The 21913-nt window shown below is 36.1% G+C and overlaps 1 protein-coding gene across 1 annotated transcript; it reads left to right on the top strand.

Moving 5' to 3' along the window:
- Nucleotides 1–17: 17 nt before the first annotated feature.
- On the top strand, nucleotides 18–21340 carry LOC111048256 (N-alpha-acetyltransferase 80). The gene is made up of 4 exons (XM_022334129.2): nucleotides 18–481; nucleotides 12409–12539; nucleotides 13439–13514; nucleotides 14511–21340. Exons 1-4 carry the CDS (start codon nucleotides 363–365, stop codon nucleotides 14920–14922), a joined length of 738 nt encoding a protein of 245 aa, XP_022189821.2. The 5' UTR covers nucleotides 18–362; the 3' UTR covers nucleotides 14923–21340.
- Nucleotides 21341–21913: the final 573 nt, after the last annotated feature.

The raw sequence follows: 21913 nt of genomic DNA, 5'->3' as shown, positions 1-21913 counted from the left end.
ACCGTACATTGTACATTCCGTTCATTTCATACGTTTCTCTCTGTTCTGTACGTCAGTTTTGTGTCAGTGTCAGTGTCATAGTGTCAGATTATTTTAGATCTCTAATTTGTTTTTATTTTCATCAACTTTCTTTCTATCGGTTCAAGAACATGTCTAAGTTTATTCAAATACAATTTTATCCATTGTCTACACATTATTACAAAGAGTTTTATAGTCTACTTTGCAAATATAGTTTGTAGAATAAGTGCTTTTATTAGCATCCAGACCTATTTTTTATTTGAATATCTTTGTTGCTTATTGTGAAGAATGAAAACTGGTTGTAGTGCAAGTGTCAGTATAAAATCAAAAGGATTTGAGAAAGAATGGATGACCTACAAATGTATCACTTGCAAGTATATGAACTTCACAAATATAAGGAGGAGTATATTGATCAATGTGTTAAGTTATTAAATTCTCAATGGCCTAAGAAAAAGGAAGCAAGGTTGGTTGGATCATTAAAAAAATATATTATAGTCTAGCTCTATGTTGAACTTGTTAAACTATTTTTAAAAATAAAGCCTATTTCAAAATTTAAAAAGTGATTTAATTACCAAAAGACGAGGCTACTCTTACAAAAGGAGGAAAAGAAGATTACTAATGAAATTAAAAATAGATTTAACCAATTACTCTGCTTTTACTTTTCGCTAAAAAGAATTTGAGTTTTTATTTGTGGAATAGAATAGAATTTTATTAGTCATTCAATATTCACAAAAAATACACCAACCTCGTCAATAAAATACATCCTTTTTAAATCACTATTAATCATTAGTCATTCTTTAAATACAAAAATAAAACTAACAAGTCATGTAAAACATAGATCACAATTTACTCTTTAGGTATATCATAAGAGAAATGGTACCCAGTTTATAGAAAAGAAATTATCTACTGTGTAACACATTGATTAACTACGGTAATACATATTTTATCTTTAAATTTATCTAATGCTAGTAGCTTTGATTTGTATGGTGTGGAGTTTTATAATTTTATTAACATGAAGTGTCAGTTTTCTTGGATTTGGAATGACTATATTTTGGAATTCTAAGTCTATGTCTATTTCGTGTATTTAAATTATGTTGATGGTTTTGTATTATTATACATTTTTTTCACATACCGGTAACACAATAAAATGTTAAAAACATACAGTGACGGCAATGTCAGCAATCCAAGTTCTATAAAATGTAGTCTACAATGAGCGTTGAAAGGCAAATCACACATAATTCTAATAGCTCTCTTCAAGGACAAAGATTGTTACCGCCAATATAACTTCGGCAGTTTCCCTCTTATATCTGTTGGTAAGTTGGCTGTGTGTTTTGAATCAACCGCGCTCACCCATGGCCATCTAACATGCCACTGCCATCAGCCGCAATGATATCGCCAAGCCCATTGTAGATGGCACTGCTCTCTCTCTCGGCTTGTTCCACTCCCCACTACTACTTCGCCCGTTTCCGCTTTGTCAAGATGGCTTGTTCTAAAACGTGCACTAACGCTACCAATTTTTCCTCCCTTTGAAAGAACTTATAAATGTACGACCTCTTCGCTGCGACATGGGCCCATGTTTTCCCCCCAGCCAGTGCAAGTGATTTCTTATTACAATAACGTGCTACCGCCTACCCGAACGAGAAAACCGCTGTTACAGTCCACTGCGAACCCGCCATCCTTGTACGAGAAGCTTCTTAAAGGTAACGACTTTATTTTGAGCTGCTAAGTAACGTGATTTGAAGCCCATTACGTTGGCTCTAACACGATTCTGGTCCAACCGAGCCGCATGAAATTATTACGATCGACCTATGGATGAATCTTCAATTATTTTCGCATTCTTCGAATTTCTCAAGGTTGAGGTTAGATGAATCGAATCAGTAGCGTGCAAGCATCGACTATCGAAATATCGATCATTAACCGTCATCAATCATCGAGATATCGACTATCGACTATCGATTTTACTGAAACATCAACCTAGCCTCAAAATTTTGTTTACAAAATTATTTTTTGAACTGTTTTTGAATGTTATTTCGCTGAAATGGCCGAGGTACTCTTGCTCAACAAGCTAAAACGCACTCAGCTGTCGCTTTGCGCTTTAGCCAACAAATATGAATTTGAAATACCGATAAAATTATGCGATTATTATTTGGACTTAAACAAAAAATTTGAAAAATTAGCTGATGATTTTAACAACCTACAACGTGATGAAATGCCTTTAGCTACTTTGACCGAATTCGATAACGTTCAAAAGGAATTTCAAGACACTTTTGATCAAATTAAATTAAAAGAAGAAGTAAATACCTGCACTCCTACTGAATCTAAAGCGTCAAATTTTATCAAGCCGCAATTGTCCATCCCAGTATTCTCTGGAGACATGGAGCAATGGGCTTCCTTTAAAAACGTATTTGAAGCGGCTGTACATAATTGCAAAGACTTTTCAAATGATGAAAAATACTATCTACTTGTATCCTATTTACGTGGAGACGCCTTGTGCTTAGTTCAAAAATTTGCTGACACTGAAAATGCATACAAGCTTGCCTTCAAAAGTTTGCATAACCGATATGACTACAAACGCTATCGAGCTTATGCCTTATACAGCAAAATCACAAACTTTCAGCCGAAGGGCAGTCTTGTTGAAGTACTTAGACATTTTGCCATTGAATTAGGCTCAGCTAAGCAATCACTATTTAATTTGAAATTGAACCATGCTGATTTCTTAATAACAATGATTTGCCTTCAGAAATTGCCTAACGCTGTAAGAGCCAAATTTGAGAATTCTTTGGGCCCTGACGACTTACCTGCTTTTGACCACCTGATGAAATTCATTTCCAACCAAGAAAAATCGCTGGAGGTAACCGCCATCAATGAGGTGAGCGAACAGTTATCTAGTGCTAGTTACACCGCTATACCAACCGCAAAAGTGAAGACTGAAGATCATTCACAAGTAGTAAAACCGCAATTTACTGAAAACAAAAGTGGCAGCAATCTGTGTGTACTATGCAACATTCCTCATCCATTGTACAAATGTGAGCGCTTTAGGAAGGAACCTATCAACAAACGAATGGATATTGTCAAGCAAAACCGCAGATGCTTCGGATGCCTCGGGTCCCACCTCAAAGCCAAATGCAATTCACTGTCCTCTTGTCGTGCATGTAAATCAATCCATCACCATACCCTGCTATGCAAAAATAATGAGAGTTCACAATCCTTTTTAATTGCTGAACGCCGACCAGATCGCTACCCTTCTGGCTCTCATAATAGGCCTACCATATCTAGTTACCAACCAGCTTCCACCTCTGGAGGTGCTAGCTGTCGCTCCCCGCCACCAGGATTTGAACCAATGTCAACACAGCGGTTTACCGATGACATACACTCATCACAATATGTAAGTAATTCATGTTGTACCGATTCGAGAATCCCGCAAAACACGGCCAGTCCCTCACGGTCTTCTTCGTCACCTTTTGGCACAGCGCCTGTGACCAATATCTCAACCCCAACCCGCAGTTCATCCACCGGCATGCCGGACACCTTCAGTGGCTGTGCACAAGTGAAAGCTGTACACGCTTCTGCTTTACTGGGCACCGCTATCGTTGCCGTTGTTGATCAATACAACCGATCACAATTACTACGTGCTGTATTGGATTGTGGCTCCATGAGATCGATTATCACTACCCGAGCTGCCCAGCAACTTGGTATCACCATCATGCCCGCACGCATTCAGATTAATGGTATCTCTGAACAAGCGACCGCTGTAAAAGGTACCACTCATTTGACACTGCTATCTCGACCGCAGTTTAACACCTTTCTCCAAACTGAAGCCCTTGTCTTAGAGCAAATAGCTGGTGACCTACCCGCTTTTCCAATCAGCAGTGAGCTCAAAACCTCACTTTCACATTTGGATCTCGCTGACCCTGGTTTTGACCAACCCAATAGGATAGACCTCTTGATTGGAGCTGACATTTATCCTAATGTATTTGTTTCTTCCGCCAATGCTATTATACCAGGAAATCCCGCTGCCTTCGCCACTATATTTGGCTATGTTCTGAGTGGAAAGCTAAATATTGAGGACTCGCCTGCTCCGCTTCATCAGATGCAACTTATCTGCACCATGTTTGCCCGCGAAGAACCGCTTGCTGAGGTCATGAACAAGTATTGGGAGACTGAAGATGTCCAAATAAATGCGAAACTCTTATCACCTGAAGATGAACTCTGTGAACAGCTCTATGAGTCCACTACCTACCGCAATGATGAAGGCAGATATGTAGTCGCACTCCCCTTCAAGCCTAGCGCGCCTGTTCTTGTTTCAAACCACAAGCAAGCTTATCGAAGTCACCTTGGATTATTAAAACGCTTGGAAAATTCTTCGGAACTAAAGAAGAAATACGACAACTTCATGACAGAATATCATGAGCTTGGCCATTTGGAACTTGCCAAATCCGCTTCTGACTATGTGATTCCACACCATGCAGTTTTTAAAAATAAGGACCCCACTCAGAAAATCAGGGTGGTGTTTAATGCTTCCAGCAAGGATACCAATGGGCATTCACTAAATGAGAATTTGTTACCAGGGCCAAAACTGCAGTCCAATATTATTCAAGTATTGACCAAATTCCGCACTTACAAGTACATTGTCCTTTCTGATTGCAAGCAGATGTATCGCCAGATTTTGTTAAGGCCTGAAGACTGCCGTCACCAACATGTTTTTTGGAAACCTAATTATCATGAACCTGCAAAAGAATTTGAACTTAAAACCGTAACCTATGGGCTTACTTCCAGTGCTTATTTAGCGCAACGCACATTGCAACAACTTGTCAAGGATGAAGGAGAAGCATTCCCTCTGGCAAGTAAAGTTTTAACAAGTCAAACTTATGTTGATGACCTGCTGGGAGGAAGTAACAATTTTTCTGAAGCACAAACGCTTATTTCTGAACTGATTGAGTTATTGTCGCTTGGCTCCTTTGAACTTCGGAAATGGAACTCTAATACTCCTGAATTGATCGCTAACTTGCCTGCAGAATTTTTGGAAAATCAAGATTGTATGTTTGATGACAACGCTACTGCAAAAGTTCTTGGAATTGTCTACAGCCCGCTCGCGGACAACTTTCGCTATTTCATTTCTCCTTTTAATGGGCAAATCACTAAAAGAACCGTTCTATCATTCATCGCTCGAGTCTACGACCCCCTTGGGTGGCTCACTCCTCTCATAATGCTGTTCAAGCTATTCATGCACACGCTGTGGTCTCAGCAATTAGCTTGGGACACTGAGGTTCCAGCCTCACTTCGAGCTCATTGGGAGCTGATTACCGCTGAAATTTCCCGTTTGGACAATGTTGTAATCCCGCGTTTACTCGCCTGTAACCGCTCTACTACCCGGCTGCTTGGATTCGCCGATGCCTCCGAAAAGGGGTTTGCTGCTTGTATATATATTCATGAAGAGACTGAAAATAGATATGTTAACTGCCGTCTCATAGCCGCCAAAAGTCATGTCGCCCCGCTGAAAACTATGACAATTCCACGCCTGGAATTGATGGGTTGTTTGCTGCTTGCTCGTTTACTATCCGCCATCTTACCTACGCTGTCCGAATATGATTTACAAGAAATTCGACTCTACACCGATTCCAAGACTGCCTTGGATTGGATCAACACACCCACATACAAATTGCAGATTTTTGTTGCCAACAGAGTACAGCAAATTACTCAGTTAACAAAACTTGAGTCATGGCATCACGTTACTTCTGCTAACAACTGTGCAGATATTGCTTCGAGAGGCTTGACTCCCGCTGAAATTGTCTCCTGCCATGATTGGTGGCACACTACCAATGCGTTTCGTTGTCTCGCCACTGACTTTCCCGTGTCCAATCATCTTGTTTCCAACATTATACCTGAGATGAAAACTAACCCGCTGTACATTCTTGCTACTGTTGAAGAACCAATTGAGAATTGTTTGTATACCGCTATAGAACGTGTATCCAAATTTGGAAAGCTATGTCGTATTTTTGTCTACATACTAAGATTTGTCAACCGCATCAAACCAGCCCGTTATGAATATCGCTGCAAAATAGTCAAACAGATTGAAACCTGTGAAACGCCTGCCTCAATTGACACCACCGCCTGTGAAGCTGAAATAGCTAGAAAACTCATTGTTCATGTTGTGCAACGGGATAAATTTCAGAAGGAAATAACAGAGTTGAAAGCTGGAAAATGTCCTAAGCATCTACTAACGTTGCAACCGTACATTGATGATTACGATTTGATACGCTTATCTGGTCGTCTTGAGCACGCTCCGATTTCTAGTGAAGCTAGAAATCCATTATTGCTGCCGAAAAATGAGCATGTATCCTCACTCATCATTCGACACATACATCTTCAAAATTGTCATGCCGGTCCCCGCACCACACAAGCAGCTGTTTGCCAACAGTATTGGATAATCTCTGCCCGCAATCAAGTTCGCCGCATAATACATCAATGTGTCATTTGTAACCGCTTTTGCCACACCAACCTACAGCAACGTATGGCCCCGCTACCTGCTGAACGAGTCACCGCCAATAGACCATTCAATTTAACTGGCTTGGACTTTGCTGGTCCTTTCTCATGCAAAACATCTTTATTGAAACGCACACAAACAACAAAAGGTTATCTGTGCATATTTGTATGTTTGACCACCAAAGCTACTCATCTAGAGTTCCTGTCCTCGATGTCTGTCAACAACTTCATCTTCGCTCTACACCGATTTATTGCCCGCAGAGGTGCACCGCACACTCTGTTTTCAGACAATGCTAAGACTTTCACATCCGCCGCAAGAAAAATGTATGAGTTAGAAAAACTCTTGAAGATGATGCCCTCTGAAGTGAAGTGCTTTCTGTCTAACTACGGCATAAACTGGAAGTTCATTCCCCCTTATGCTCCGCATCAAGGAGGCATATGGGAAGCCGCCGTCAAATCCGCCAAAACACTGCTACACCGCTGTATTGGGGACACAGCTCTTACATACGAAGAGTATGACACCATTTTTGTTAGAATTGAAAGTATTCTAAATAGTCGACTGCTTACAGAATTGTCCTCTGAACCTGCTGAAGCTGCCTCTGTGCTCACTCCCGGGCACTTCCTAATTGGTAGACCTCTTACCGCACCACCGCAACCCATAGAGACAAAGGAACTATTGGTCGCACGCCGCTGGAGACTTACAAACCAAATGACCCAATATTTCTGGAATCGCTGGTCCAAGGAGTACCTATGCACCTTGATCAATCGCACAAAATGGAAAACCGCTGAAAGAAACTTGCAACTTAACGATTTGGTCATAATCAAATCTGTCAACACCTCTCCTCTCAGCTGGCCGTTAGGCAGGATTATTGCGCTACACCCTGGTAAAGATGGACTAGTACGTGTAGTCACTATCAAATGCGCATCTGGGAACATTGTTCGAGACATACGCAAAGTTCACCGCTTCATTTGAAACCTTCTACAAGTTACCGCACACACCGCATGAAGACCGCCTCGCTCACATCCATGAGGATTGTTATTGTCTACACCGCTGCTACTGTCTACACCGCCGTTCCTGTCTACACTGCTACTTCTGTCTACACCGCTGCTCCTAGCTACACCACTGTTCCTGTCTGCGCCACCTTTCTGGTCATTTGTGCAACGCTCTCACTGTGTATTGTCACCGACCCGCTGGAGATTGTTTCCACCGCTATGAAAAACTGTTCGTTTTTGAGGGGGGGTATGTTACCGCCAATATAACTTCGGCAGTTTCCCTCTTATATCTGTCGGTAAGTTGGCTGTGTGTTTTGAATCAACCACGCTCACCCATGGCCATCTAACATACCACTGCCATCAGCCGCAATGATATCGCCAAGCCCATTGTAGATGGCACTGCTCTCTCTCTCGGCTTGTTCCACTCCCCACTACTACTTCGCCCGTTTCCGCTTTGTCAAGATGGCTTGTTCTAAAACGTGCACTAACGCTACCAATTTTTCCTCCCTTTCAAAGAACTTATAAATGTACGACCTCTTCACTGCGACATGGGCCCATGTTTTCCCCCCAGCCAGTGCAAGTGTTTTCTTATTACAATAACGTGCTACCGCCTACCCGAACGAGAAAACCGCTGTTACAGTCCACTGCGAACCCGCCATCCTTGTACGAGAAGCTTCTTAAAGGTAACGACTTTATTTTGAGCTACTAAGTAACGTGATTTGAAGCCCATTACGTTGGCTCTAACAAAGATTGAATTGGCTTTAACACTATTAGCGCAATGCATTACTCCATAAATGATAGGAGACTGACTGTGTGCGTAATAGATAATATCGGAGACCTTGCTTCGCTCTGGAGTACAAAAGCATAAAACAATTATTACGAAAGAAGAAATTTTAATAACATTTATAGTTCATACAGAAATGTTTTATCGAAGCACATTAAATTACGATTAAATGAAATTTATGAATGCAAAAATTTCCCTCACAAAGGCCCGGTTCCACAAAATCCGGTTAAATTTTAATCCTGATTAATTTCATGTGAACCAAATTAGAGAAGACCATTTCAAAAAGATGGATCTACTGCAAATCCGGCTTTTTTTCAACCGGCATCAAGTACCTGATTGAATGATTACAAAAGTTCAACAGCTGAGTCATAATTTTGACACAGTCTCACACACATGAACTCACTCACTCACTTCCATCATCAACAGACGACGAAATAATTATTATCAGCTGTTTTTCCAAGGATGAATAATAATTATCCTTTCATTGTCCTACAGCAAGTTTTCCCAGGGATGAGACCTAGTTCAATCGAATCTTTATATCATAAACCTACTATGTTCTGAATTTCGTGAGAATCGTTAGAGCCGTTTTCGAGATCCGGTGAAATACAAACATATAAACAGAAGTTGCTCGTTTAGTAGTTAGGATAGGATTCATCAGCACAGGCCTATCAACAGTATTACACATGGTCTGCAAAGCATACATAGTCCTTAGAGAGTTTAACTGACAAAAAACCAATGTGCGCCTCCCATGACAGACATGAATCAATCATAACACCTAGAAACTTGAGTGGTGTAGCATCCTTCCGCTTTCTGAAATTAAAAATCAAACAAATCACCGGTTTTGTCATCATTAAGAGACAGATTATTAGCTGCACACCAGTCCTTTAGAATACAATAACTATATTTTCGTACTCTTTCAAGATCATTCAGCAAATCATTTATATGGATATTGAAGAGAATAGGGCCTAAAATAGAGCCCTTAGGCACGTCAAACTCTACCAATATGCCATTTGATAAAACCCCATGTATACAAACTGATTCCTGTCAGTCAAATATGATAATACAAGTCATACTGCGCCTGGTGTGAAGCCATAGAAACCCAGTTTATCTCCCAAAATATGGCGTTGAACAGTGTCGAAAGCTCTTGAAAAATCGTATAACCTCAGGCTCACAGAATCACCTGAGTCCAAGTTGCTTATAGCCCGACTAACAACACCTACAATAGGCCTAGGATAATTTGTGCTTCTACCAGAGCCCTGAAACCAAATTTCTCATGTGTGAATATATTGTTGGACTCAAAATAAGATGACATCTGTTCATGAATCAGAGTCTCAAAAACCTTGGAGAAAACAGGTACCTACAATAGCAATTGGCCTGAAGCTACTTTTATCCTTTCTAGAACCCTTTTTATGTAGGCTATAGGCAAAATCATTACATTTTTCAACTTTTCAGGATAGATAAAAGCATCAATAATACAATCATTAAATAAAAAAGTCGGTACCTCACTTATTTTATCAGCTGCTATTTTCAGAATCGAAGCATTAAGTCCATAAATATCCATAGCCTACACTTACTATTACTTGAACCAAAAATTGTGTGGAAATGTAATGAGGCTTTATAGCCTATGTTAAACCGGTTTTCTTTAAAAAAAGTGTAAAAGTATCCTATAGTTTTCTTATTGCTGTCTATCATGAGGTTTACCAATACCTACTATTACTTAGTAGTAGTAGTAGGTATTGGATTTACGGAATCCAGCATTCACCTACATATCTATATAAATAAAAATCGAGCCTCAAATTTTGACATTCAATAAATTTTTTATGTGTTCACCAAATTTGATAATTTTTTTTAGTTTTGTTCGTTATGTTCAGGATCAGGTTTATGGCTTATCAAATTAATAATCCAACTTCAGGACTTTTTCCTATGGTCCTTCAAAGTTTGCATGTAATCCTTATGGGAGAAGATTAGTGAGCTGGCCACACACAGAAAAAAATCAGCTGTTATAATCATTGCGTCATCCAACAGCCGTTGGTAGATCAGTTTTTCTATTTTCTTTCTACTGATCCACAAAATGTTAATTCTTAATCATGCCGCGGAACGAATGACGTCCAAACTTGGGTCGTAGAACTCGAAAACTCTAAATTTAGAATAAGCACGGGAAAATCAGCAACAAAGAAGTAGGCTATACCATTCAATTCCCAGCAAGCTGCATTCAAGTATAACTAAAAATAATAAACTGCTGCACAACTAACTAAGCACATAGGAATATAAATGTAAATACTGATTGTTGGATAATTTTCATAAAAATATAGTGCATCAGATTAAGCTAAGGCTAAGCACACCTGAGGAGGCGCGGCTTGGTGATACAAAGTGTTGATCTAAATATAAAGAAAAATAAAAATCTCAGTACCTTTTTTGAAATATTTTATCACAACATGTTTCGGACATTTATGCCATTTTCAAGTGATATGAAGTAAATATAAATAAATACTGCTGAAAGAAAAGGGTATTGAGATTTTTATTTTTCTTCATATTTATATTACAAGTAGCCCTTTACAGAAAAGAGATAAAGTGTTGATCTTTTGGAGATTGCTCTATCGCACCGTTTCACGCCATGTCTGATTCAGTGTGTGAGTTCTTCCATTCAAACCAAGAAGCACCTGGATGCATAATGCCGCATCGCGCCTCCTCAGGTGTGCATCCAGCTAAAGTTTGTCATGAGATGCATTAACTATTTGGCGGTACGAAGTTCGCCGGGCCAGCTAGTTACTTAATATCGATAGAGAGTGTCAAGACGATTCAACCATGTACTACATTGTTGTTGATTTTGAATGATTAGATAGTGAAAAATAATAATTTTCCTTGCTTCATAAATATTTTTTTGTGGCTACAATATCAAGCTTATAGGTACGGTACTAAAATAGTTGAATCTTAGTTAGAGTTTGATGAGGAATCACACAACTTGTGGCGTGCGTGGCGAGTATGACAGTGCTCTCCGGTAGCGCTGCCACCACCAGGTTTTTAGGGTCCTGGGCCCTGTTAAAGGATAATTATTAAATAGAAACGCAAATTCACGAAAACAATCTCACTCTATTGAAAAATCTCATAATGACATCTATATTCTCTCTCTCAATCTAATCACTCCTCAATTACATTATTAATCAATCTCACACTCAACCTTCCTCCAGCTCTAATAAAACCGGTTTCAAGTTCTCCAATAGTTTTTTAAACATTAAAAAAAAAACAGTGGTTAACTAGTTTATTTGGTGATTGAGTATTTTAAAGAGTATTGAATTTTGTAGGATTATAGATTCTGAAGAAAAAATTTCAGTCACTTAATAGCCTAAACTCAAAATCTATTGCATGGTATATATCTGTAAAGCATAGTCTGTTCAGCATGAGACGTTCAGCATGGATTCAGAAGGGGGAGTTCAACTACATCAGCTACACTCTCTTTAGTGGACAGAATCTATAAGGCTTTCGAGGAAAAGAGTTCAGTTAGCCTGGTGCTGTGTGACCTGACTAAGGCTTTCGATTGTGTGTCTCCCAGGATCCTACTGGAAAAGCTCTCCAGGTATGGTTTTCGGGGCATCCACACAGTTTGTGGACACTACATCTTTGCTTCACTGCTATATGTGAGGAGTAACATCACAACATTACATTGGAGAAGCAAGTGCACTCCTACAACACTCGAAGGACAAATTTGGATGTGCCACGCTGTCGTTTGTCCAAGGTGGAGGACTGTTTTCCTGTGCTGGCGCTGAGGATGTTTAACAACTTGCCTGAGCCGGTGAGGGCGCGTCCGGTGAATGTCTTCACGCCCTCCTTGTCCAAGTGGCTGATTGAAAAGAGCTTTCATGATATCAGTGACTTTTTTAATGGAAATACTTGTGATCTGTGACACTGCCATCATGATAAAGTAAAGTGTGGTCTGTTCGACCAGTGTTTTTTTTCTTCATGTTGAAGTATACTGACTGACGCGATCTATTCAGGAATGGCCTAGTCTTCAATCGAGACATTGGATATATTAAGATATTCCAAAAATAAAAATTCTTGCACATTTTTTTCAGTGAAATGTTTCATACTAACATTTTTGGAATGACTTAATAGATCAATTTTTCCTGTTTCAGACTGCTTAGCCTTGAGTCATCATGTGACAAGCTACCCACCTCACTTATACTTGTCTATAAGTCAAAAGTTGTTGGACATAGTAAAGTTTCAAGAATATTGTCGATACCCAACGCCTGTATGATCGAATCAGGTAAGATATTAGATTATTCTATCTCCTCTCCATGAATTATTTGAAAGACTATTTCTGTTATTTTGGGGAGACCAATAACCTCACAGCATAGGATAAAACAATCTTATAGAAGTTTTCTCAGCTTACAGCCACAACTGTATTTAATCACATAATCAGATCAACTTCGTAGGTGCTTTAAGTTTTTCCATTGGAAAAGAAATTACTTGGAGCAGCTCAGTTCACTTAGCTAACATACAATATAAGCCCCAATCATTGGTGATGCTGAATTTGCTTTTAACCGTAGGCACATTTTATTCTAAATAAATTAAGTCATGATGAATGATAAAAATATCAGAGAAAAGTAGCCTATATTTAGCTTGTAACCAACGGTTTAATCTAGTTCAAACGGTTAAATCTCTTGTTAAATCTTATAAAAATGAGGCTGAGCAAGCTCACATTGTGATGCACGCCTTAATTTAATTGGAGTACGCATAGTAACAACCTAAGTGAAGTTGGCAATAGTGTAATCGCCTGGTCTTTATCTATTGTTGTCCTTAGCTATGTCGTACTTGAATCAACTAATAAAATGGTGTAAAGTGAAATCTGACATCAGCAGAGTCTAAATAGAGTTTATAAGTTGTGTTGTTACAGAGAGCGTAGAAATAGTCAGAAATGGAACTGTAGCTCACAGTAACAAATTGGGATTAGAAGTATTTTATTCTCCCACCAATATAATTAGCTCTGAACATTCTCAGCAAAGTAGTATTCAACAGTCTCTATAATTATTAATACATTTTTGGCTTTCCTCCAACAGGATTCTACACCATGAGCAAAAAAAGGAATTGAATTTTCTTGTTGTTTGTTTTTAAAAAGCATTTATGATAAAAACATTGATTTTCATTTTGCCTTTGGGTTTGCAGTGCTGGTGCAGAAAAAGCATCGCGGGAAAGGATGGGGGAAATTTTTAATGGATGAGACAGAAATATTCATAAAGAGGTGAGAATTAATGTAAAGTTTCTTATTATTGATAATGCGATCTCACTTCATTGAAAAAATGTTCGAGAAGTAGTTTCCTCACCTTCTTATCTTATAAATTAATCTTGTACAATGTTTAAGAATAATATTTGGAGAAATAACAAATTCCGTTGAAATTTATTGTAGTTTACCGTTTTCAAGTAACGTTACTTCAGTCAACGATTGATTTGTTTTTCACGAATGCCTTATTTTTTACATTCATTGGTTCGCTCGTTATGAAATAAACAATGCTCAATGCAACAGTTGATCATTTTGATACATAACTATATTCTTTCATTAGGAAAAGTGTCTTACTATAATACAGTAATACATTAATATACGTACCGTTCAACAATCTACAGCAATTTAGAATTAAAATTCAACTACTCACTTTAAACTGATGTTTAATTCTGAGAATAAAATACAGTGGTTGATCATACAAATCAATCTATCTCATTTATCCATCATTGTATGAAATTTTGTACAGTTCATTGTAAAACTAATTTTCCGTCAAATTTTCGGTTATAAGGCACGAAAGTGATTCAGTAATGGTGCAATAGAACACAGTACAATTCTATCAATCAAATATTATTCAACTATAAAATTCTAAAATAATAAAAAGCGATTTAGAAATTTGGTGATTCTAATTCAGTATTAAATTCTACAACAGTATTACAGTATGTTACGGTACTCATTTTTTTATGTAATATGGATGTACTTCAAGGAGTACCAGTATGCTCCCCAAGAATGAGGGTTGTACGCTGAAGATGGGTACAATGTCTTGAAATATGTCCGGATTTAACAAAAGTGTAAGTTCTGATGTAAAGTGAATTAGATACTATGTCTTATTATAGTCACATAACATTTCAGGTCGAGTTAAGATGAGAATTAATTAGAAATTTATGCTATTATCCATGGAAAATTTCAAATCAGATCAATTTCAAGTCAATTGGAGATTCATTTGAACGATTGTTACAGGTTTGACATGGACTACATCTACCTGACGACACGTGACAAGGTTGGTTTCTATGAGAAACTGGGCTACCAGCTCACCGAACCCATTCCCCTGTTCGGCAACCCAGTGCTGATGCCAGCCATCCAACACATGAAAGAGACTCTGCTGGCCTCCTTCACAAACTGTATGTGCAACTCCAAACAGCAAACCACTCCAACTCACACTGCCACTGAAAACGAAGAGAACATCAAACCTGAAGATCCACCACCACCGCCTCCTCCTCCGCCGCCGCCGCCGCCTCCACCGCCGCCTCCACCTCCACCGCCTCCACCTAGTCAACCTCGCACACCTTCCAAAGGTAAAGGTCAGAATAGGTCTAGAAGAAACCTCAAGAAAGCTAAGAAGGTCTACATGGTCAAATGCTTGAAATATTGATAGATTTCTTCTTGTACAGAGTGATTCAAAAAGTGTATCACTTCTTTCAAGGGAGGCTAAATCTTCCGAGGAAATGATTGACCCTGCGGCTAGTGCGCTTATAATCACTCAGATTAGATAAGCGACGATCGATGGTTATTCCATCGTTTGGGTGACCATTTGTGACCGGCTCCGCCAATCACATCCCGGTCCTTGGAAGCCCACCGTCAGCTCATTCATCTCATCACTCATGCACAAATTAAACCTCTGAAAATTATCAATAATTTAAATTTTTCACAACTTGAAATTTACAACGTATTTATATGAATATATATGTGTGTATATATTTATCCCTTTCTCAATTATTATAATTACTAAATTTATTTCTTGCACAGAGGAATTTTTCTTTTCAAAGATTATGTTGTTTAGTACCTTCTCCATGCCTCCAAGTCACTTCGAACTCCGCCTGGTGATATTTTATTGGAGATAAATTTTGTGTATAGAGTCTCAACCACCTTTACAAGTTTACATTGCTGATCGAAATTGACAGCAGCTAACTAAACGTTTTGATCCACTATACTGTTGGGAGTATTAAGCACTTAAGGTACCTATTTAAGTACCTATTGTTTTAAGAGTGTGATCTAAAAAGATCACTTTGAACATAGACATAGTTCAACTATTCTTCTAGTAGATAAACGTTTCCATCATCCCTCTCTATAGAGATATTCAGTTCTATTCTTTATTTATTTGTTTGGATGTAGATCAAAGAAATCGTGGTCTACTTTTTGAGTCATGCTGTAGTAAGGTGATCAAATAGATCATTTAAAATCTATAGCCTACTCACAACTGAATTTCAACCATCTATGTCCAGTCGATGAACTATTTATCTCGATAATGAATGTTATTCAATGTGATTATCTCTTCTTGTTTTTGAGTTGATTGCTTGGATTGTTCAGAACTAACATAGGCTGTGTTAAACTAACATTGTTTCCAATCTAGCTCATTTATATGCAAATTGCATAAATATAACCCGCTCTTACACTAACACTCAAAGTATTAATACACTGATAGGCTAGTTAATACTATTTTCAACGCATACCACTAGATACTGACACTGATAGAAACATTTTATCTCTTATAACATTTAATCAGCAACATAACAGTTTTCGATCAATTCTGCTTTGTTCAACTTCTGTATTGAAGACTAACTTTGTACACGTTAATGTTGACTGGCTGTACTATTGGCATGGATCTGATCTCTGCTTATATATGTGATAAAAGCTTATTTTTCAGCTGAATCAGTGTTAGTACATAGAAATGACCTCTTCGCTCTAATTGATGTAGCCTACTGATCTTAATTTGTGAGACGGCTTTCTTGATTGAAAACAGGTTTTATACATATCAACTCGTTAAAGTCATTCTAACAAATCCACGTTTCGACAAAACTGTTACTATTGGACAATCTTCTATTCTCTATAGATAGGTACCTTATAACAATTATTGGAACCACTTGAAACAATTATTCTCTCACATAATCTGCTCTTCACAAATTCTCTAATGTAGCATGTTGTCTTATCATATTCTTTGAATTGTCAATACCAGCTCAAATAATTATCTTCTCTACAAGATAATTAAATTTTCCTCAATTTCCATCTGAACTTCAACTATTGGTAATCTCTAAACTTTATGAAACACTTTTTCACTTTAATAATTTCAACTCACTTCTTAAGTCTAGAAGCGTTTCAGGGCGCTGGGCCTCATCTTCAGTAGGCAAGAAGTACCTAGGTACTAGGAGTATTAAGTGGTAGTCCTTGCCTGCTGAAGATGGGGCCCAGCGCACTGAAACGCGTCCAGACTTAAAAAGTATTTGAAATTACTATTGTAAAGCGAGAGAAGTGCTTTATAAAGTTTAGTGAGATCATTAAATTCAAATTCACAGTACCTTGTTTTGAATTGGTTATAAAATTCGTCAACTCTAACATAATAATAATTATCAACTATCACTTGTGGAAACTCCTCTGTTCAAACGTTTCCAAACTATTTTCATCTGCATTAAACAACTACATTAGTAAATTTTCCAAAGTATTGCGGTTTTCATTTCTACGTTCAACGCCTCACATATCTTCACCTTTGTTATTTCCTTCAGTGAAACAGTTAAATCATATTTGGGCACTTTGTTTGTTTATTTATTCCATGATTGCGCAGTATTAATTCATTGTATGATTTATAGTTTTTAATTTACAGATACAGTTGTACATATTATGTTATAGTTCAATCTTCCATATTAAGATTTTAGTATTATTATTATTTTTATCTCTTGGTAAAGAATATTATTTTTCCACTATCAATAACAATATTGTTTTCCTTATAACTACTGTATTCCATTATAAAAAGTATAGTGTACTGTTACCATATTTCTATTGATAATATTATTCCGGGTGTATATAAGAAATTAAATTGCGCTTTAAACAGTATTTGATTTTTTCTGGAGTTCAATGTAGGTACTTGTGATTCAGTATAATAACGGTAATACTGTGAAGAAGACTGTGATACTATTTTGTAGAAAACGCTGCAGATACTAGTGCTATTTCATTTCATATTGACACCGTCAGGAAAATGTTGGAAAAATCTATACTCTATCCCACAATAAATTTCATCATTATGAGCTGTGGTTCAGTAATTTTATTAATAAATGATAATTTACAGTAATATCAAGTTGACTTACTAATTTCTCCAGGTAAGTCATACAATACGACTTGAGAGCTGCTTGCTCAGAAAGGAGAAGTCTAGTTTTATTGATTAACATTAATCATTATTACCTTCTCAAGATAATTAGTATAAAAGTGAAATAGTCTTCGATGGAATGTCATTCTATCATATAATATAAATATAGATACTCATATTTATAATTCTGTAAAGATATGGCTTTGTTCATGATTTTTACAATTTTAAAACTATAAATTCTTGTGTGAGATTAATACGTTCCATGATAATAATAAATTACAAAAAACAATAGCGACGTGACGAAAATAATGTATAATTAGATAAATTTTATCATTGTCAATATCAGTAGGCTATCTACTTAAAAAATGGTAGCATCTTGACACATGTTGACGATGATTGTTGTTTTTGAGAACGTAATTTGTAAAATTGATTGAAATGTTGTCAGTCCGAGACAATGATTCTTTTGAGGTGTACCATGCCAATTACCTAACAACTTTGCAGTGTCTGTGGAGTCACTTCAGTGCCTCTTATTTCACTTTCTTGGCAAGCTCAGTTTTCTTACTCATCTATATTATTCTTTGTTAAATTTGGTTTTATCTTTGATCTTTTCCTGGTGATCAGGGATTTGGCACAAACATTGGCTACTAGGTGAACATTTTATGTAGATATATATTGATTGTTGTTTTGAAGTGGATTCACTCACAAGTACGGGTATTTGGTTGTTATTATAAATCGTTAATAGATGTTGGTGTGCAACATTTGAAAAAATAGTTGGGACTAACTGACTTGTTTACCTGGAAAAATGGATTGGATTTTCAAATTTTACTTCTAGTGTTCTTCCCAATGTTTTTCAATGATTTGCTGAATTTCAAGATATTTCGTCTGTTTTGTGAAAAATATTTATAGTGAGGTCCACGTTATAATGACAGTAAAGAGAGATGGGAAACAGCGTTGCCGATTCTCCGTATATCTGATGTAAAATTAACTGTTCATTCTTTTAATAAACAACTGTATTTAATTAGTCAAGAAATTATATTTTTCAATGATTAAATGATACATTTTAATACAAGTTTTGGGCTATAGCCTTTTTTTATTTTTCTATCGTTGTATTGTTTTTGCTAACCAAATAAATAAATAATTGAGATTGGATAATAAATTATGCTAATTAATTATATTTCTACATTGTTAAAATACGGTTTGGCAACCTTTCAAAGCTAGAAAAGGATATCACTATATTCTTTGTTGAATGATAGACAAGGATAGCAACATCAATGTTAATCATAATACTGCGTGGACCTCACTATAGTATATATTCCAATTATAGGATTTTTCAAGTCAATTCGACCTTAACAGTAGGCCTACCTATTCTTTCCATGTCAGGCGGCCTTCCGAGTAGCCAATGTAACTTAATGTTAGAATCAGTGAAAAGTAATCAATAGTTAAAGAGAATAAATCAAAGCAGGCTGGTGGATGACTCTTATGAAGTAATAGTGCAGTACTGAACACCATTTTCCAAATTATTAAGTTTTACATGGTAATTTATAAGAGTGAGCATTAATAACTAGTAGAAACTGTAAAAGTGTTTTGTGTATTGTGTTACTGTACGTCTTTTGGAGTGTTTGATTTTGGTGTTGCTTTTCTTGCTTATAACTTCTAACAAACTCCAAATTATTTTTTTTTTTCAATCTTCTTGGAATAATTTTTTCGAAATTATAATTATGTAATAGGAAAAATGATCAATAGCGCATAGCATTATCAAAAAATGTAATATTGCAGTGTATACATAAATTTGCTTGTCAAAAATAATTCAAGTAGGCCCATTCTATAATGTTTATCTCCATATCCATACAAAAAATCTGTATAAAAGCAATACAATATTATAAATACGACTCATGGTATGGATTAAGAATAAAACAATTATTTCACAAGTTGATTATATTTTCAAGTGATAATCGTAGTACAAATTACAATGAGACAGTAGCCTAATAATGTCTAAAATGACTCATGACTAATGAAATTAGATTGTAGCAAATTCAATATAAAATTTTGTTTGTCAATTAATATTTAGTAAGGTTTTTAACACTTGAATAACTTGGAAAGCAGTAAGTACTCAAATAGTTTAGTTAGTTTATGACAAAACAATTCTTGAAAGTTGAGCATTCTCCAAAACTATTGTAATGTAAGTAACTTACTTGTAGTCCTAAAAAAACTATCTAATTTAATATTACATTATATTACTAGGTAATAGGATAAGTATACTAAATTCATATCATTTACAAAACTCCAAAATTGGAGATAAATATTCAGTCCTTTTGATATTCAATCATAATACAAAATTTTTAAAGACTGTATAGGACATATCAGATAAGTTATTCAATTATTGAAATCTGATCAAGTAGGTTAATGTGAAATAAATTTGATCAACAACAAAAACAATCTGTGGATCTTTTACAGAAAAATAGAATTGTCGGCAATAAGTAATGTGTGGTAAAAAAGTGTAATTTAAAAAATATTCAACTTCAGAGTTTCCAGTCACTAATAACGGATACTTTCTGAGTATCTTTGTGACACATATTCTGTGAAAACTAGAATGCACTGTACACTGTCTATTAGAATTAGAATAGGTTTCTAATTTTGGCCCTTAATCCCACTGTACTTATGCAAGACATTCTTTTAAATAGAATCGCATGGTTGTCAAAGAAGCTTATATTAAGCTAGCTATCCGGAATAGTTTAAATTTATAACAGTTCATCACACGTGCTATCCTATTCGAATAGTGTAGAATTTTAATTTTTTGCAATTCAATATTTTGTTGAAATCCTTCAAAAATTAAGCAACAAGTTGAAAAAATCTTCCAATTTGAAAGTAAGTTGCACAAGTCAATAAATATTCAGTTATAAGTTTATTTATTTATTCAACAGAGTCAAAAACACAATCATAAAATGATTGGAATGAAAAAACAGGCTGATAGCCCTTACAATTTCATTCCCGAATTTTGATTAAAAATTTGTCCAAAAGAGGTTATGATTCATCAGCAATGTAGCAAGTTATAAAATCAATGTAGTGTATCTCAGAGAAGCTTGAATATGAGATCTCAAGGAATGAAAAATAGCACATGTTGAAATATATTACTATTCAATTCAAATAGTACAGTCTTATATTTGTACAAGTTAATTATCTATTCGAAATTATACCATCAATGTAATGGCGAGGCTGGATTATTCCTAATTTTATTACTGGTAATTGCATTTATAATTAGTTCAATTGAAACTTTAAAAAAATACTAGTTTGAGTGCCTGATTAATAGATTACATGAATTGATAAGTATTCTAATTGAGAACAATTTACTAGATTATGCATGTCTATAGACTGTAATAAACACTTGTAAAATATAAGCATAGATTAAAAATGTATAAGCTAAAAGGATTGATCTCTTTTCTATGAAAAGAGGATCAATTGATTTTAATCAAAATATTATAATAGCAGTGCAAGTTTAAAATAATTCAAATTTATGCTGCATTTCAGCACTGCCAAAAGTTATATTGTGATACTTAGCTTACTACTAATACATGTTAACTAATAATAGCATACTAATCGTACATAGACTATAATTATTGCATAGGCTTGAATTTAGTCTTCCTTGTTATAAATTCAACTTCTTCCCAATCATGTTACGTCTGTAGCTTATTGAATAAAATAAAGTTTATTTATTGCATACAGATGTTCTTATTTGACTCCTCAGATAATTCTCATCATTTTCACCCATTCCATAGAATGAAGTTGAACTGTTGCTTGATTACTGTTACGTTGAACTAAAAGAAAATATGCTCTACCACAGCCTACTATATCTAAACTAAGCCATGGCTCTACTCATTTTGAATAGCCGTCATAAAATATTAGAAGCCTAGTGAAACTGTTACAGCTATTTAGGTAATATACAGTACTGTATTATAAACTAAGCATCCTCTTGACTCTGGACCAACAACATTCCACTATTACATGAATACGGTATGGTTCTATGCGTGTCCATTGTGTACACATAAATAATATGTTCAGCTGTCCCCGTTTTACAAACTTTCTAAGCCAATCAGGTCCCAGATTTAGTCCTTCTTCCATAAGTGAGCACAAACTGTACAATAATCTTGAATTTTCATCTCAATTGAAATATTCGAAGAAAATTATACTACTTGGCTTGAAAGTTTTGAAAATATTCTCTTGTGAATTTTTCTATTAATCTCAGAGAAGATAGATTAATTGATTGATTATATGCCTTTATTGGGGCGGAGTT

The sequence above is a fragment of the Nilaparvata lugens genome, chromosome 6 (assembly GCF_014356525.2).
Source record: "Nilaparvata lugens isolate BPH chromosome 6, ASM1435652v1, whole genome shotgun sequence".
Classification (NCBI taxonomy): Eukaryota; Metazoa; Arthropoda; class Insecta; order Hemiptera; family Delphacidae; genus Nilaparvata; species Nilaparvata lugens.
This window is presented reverse-complemented; position numbering and strand designations above follow the sequence as displayed.

What these genes read in the sequence shown, in the direction of transcription:
- LOC111048256 (XM_022334129.2), top strand. Translation starts at nt 363, where the DNA reads ATGGATGACCTACAAATGTATCACTTGCAAGTATATGAACTTCACAAA. An exon ending in CCTAAGAAAAAGGAAGCAAG is followed by an intron (nt 482 to 12,408) that starts GTTGGTTGGATC and finishes TTCCTGTTTCAG; the next exon opens with ACTGCTTAGCCTTGAGTCAT. An exon ending in CGCCTGTATGATCGAATCAG is followed by an intron (nt 12,540 to 13,438) that starts GTAAGATATTAG and finishes TTGGGTTTGCAG; the next exon opens with TGCTGGTGCAGAAAAAGCAT.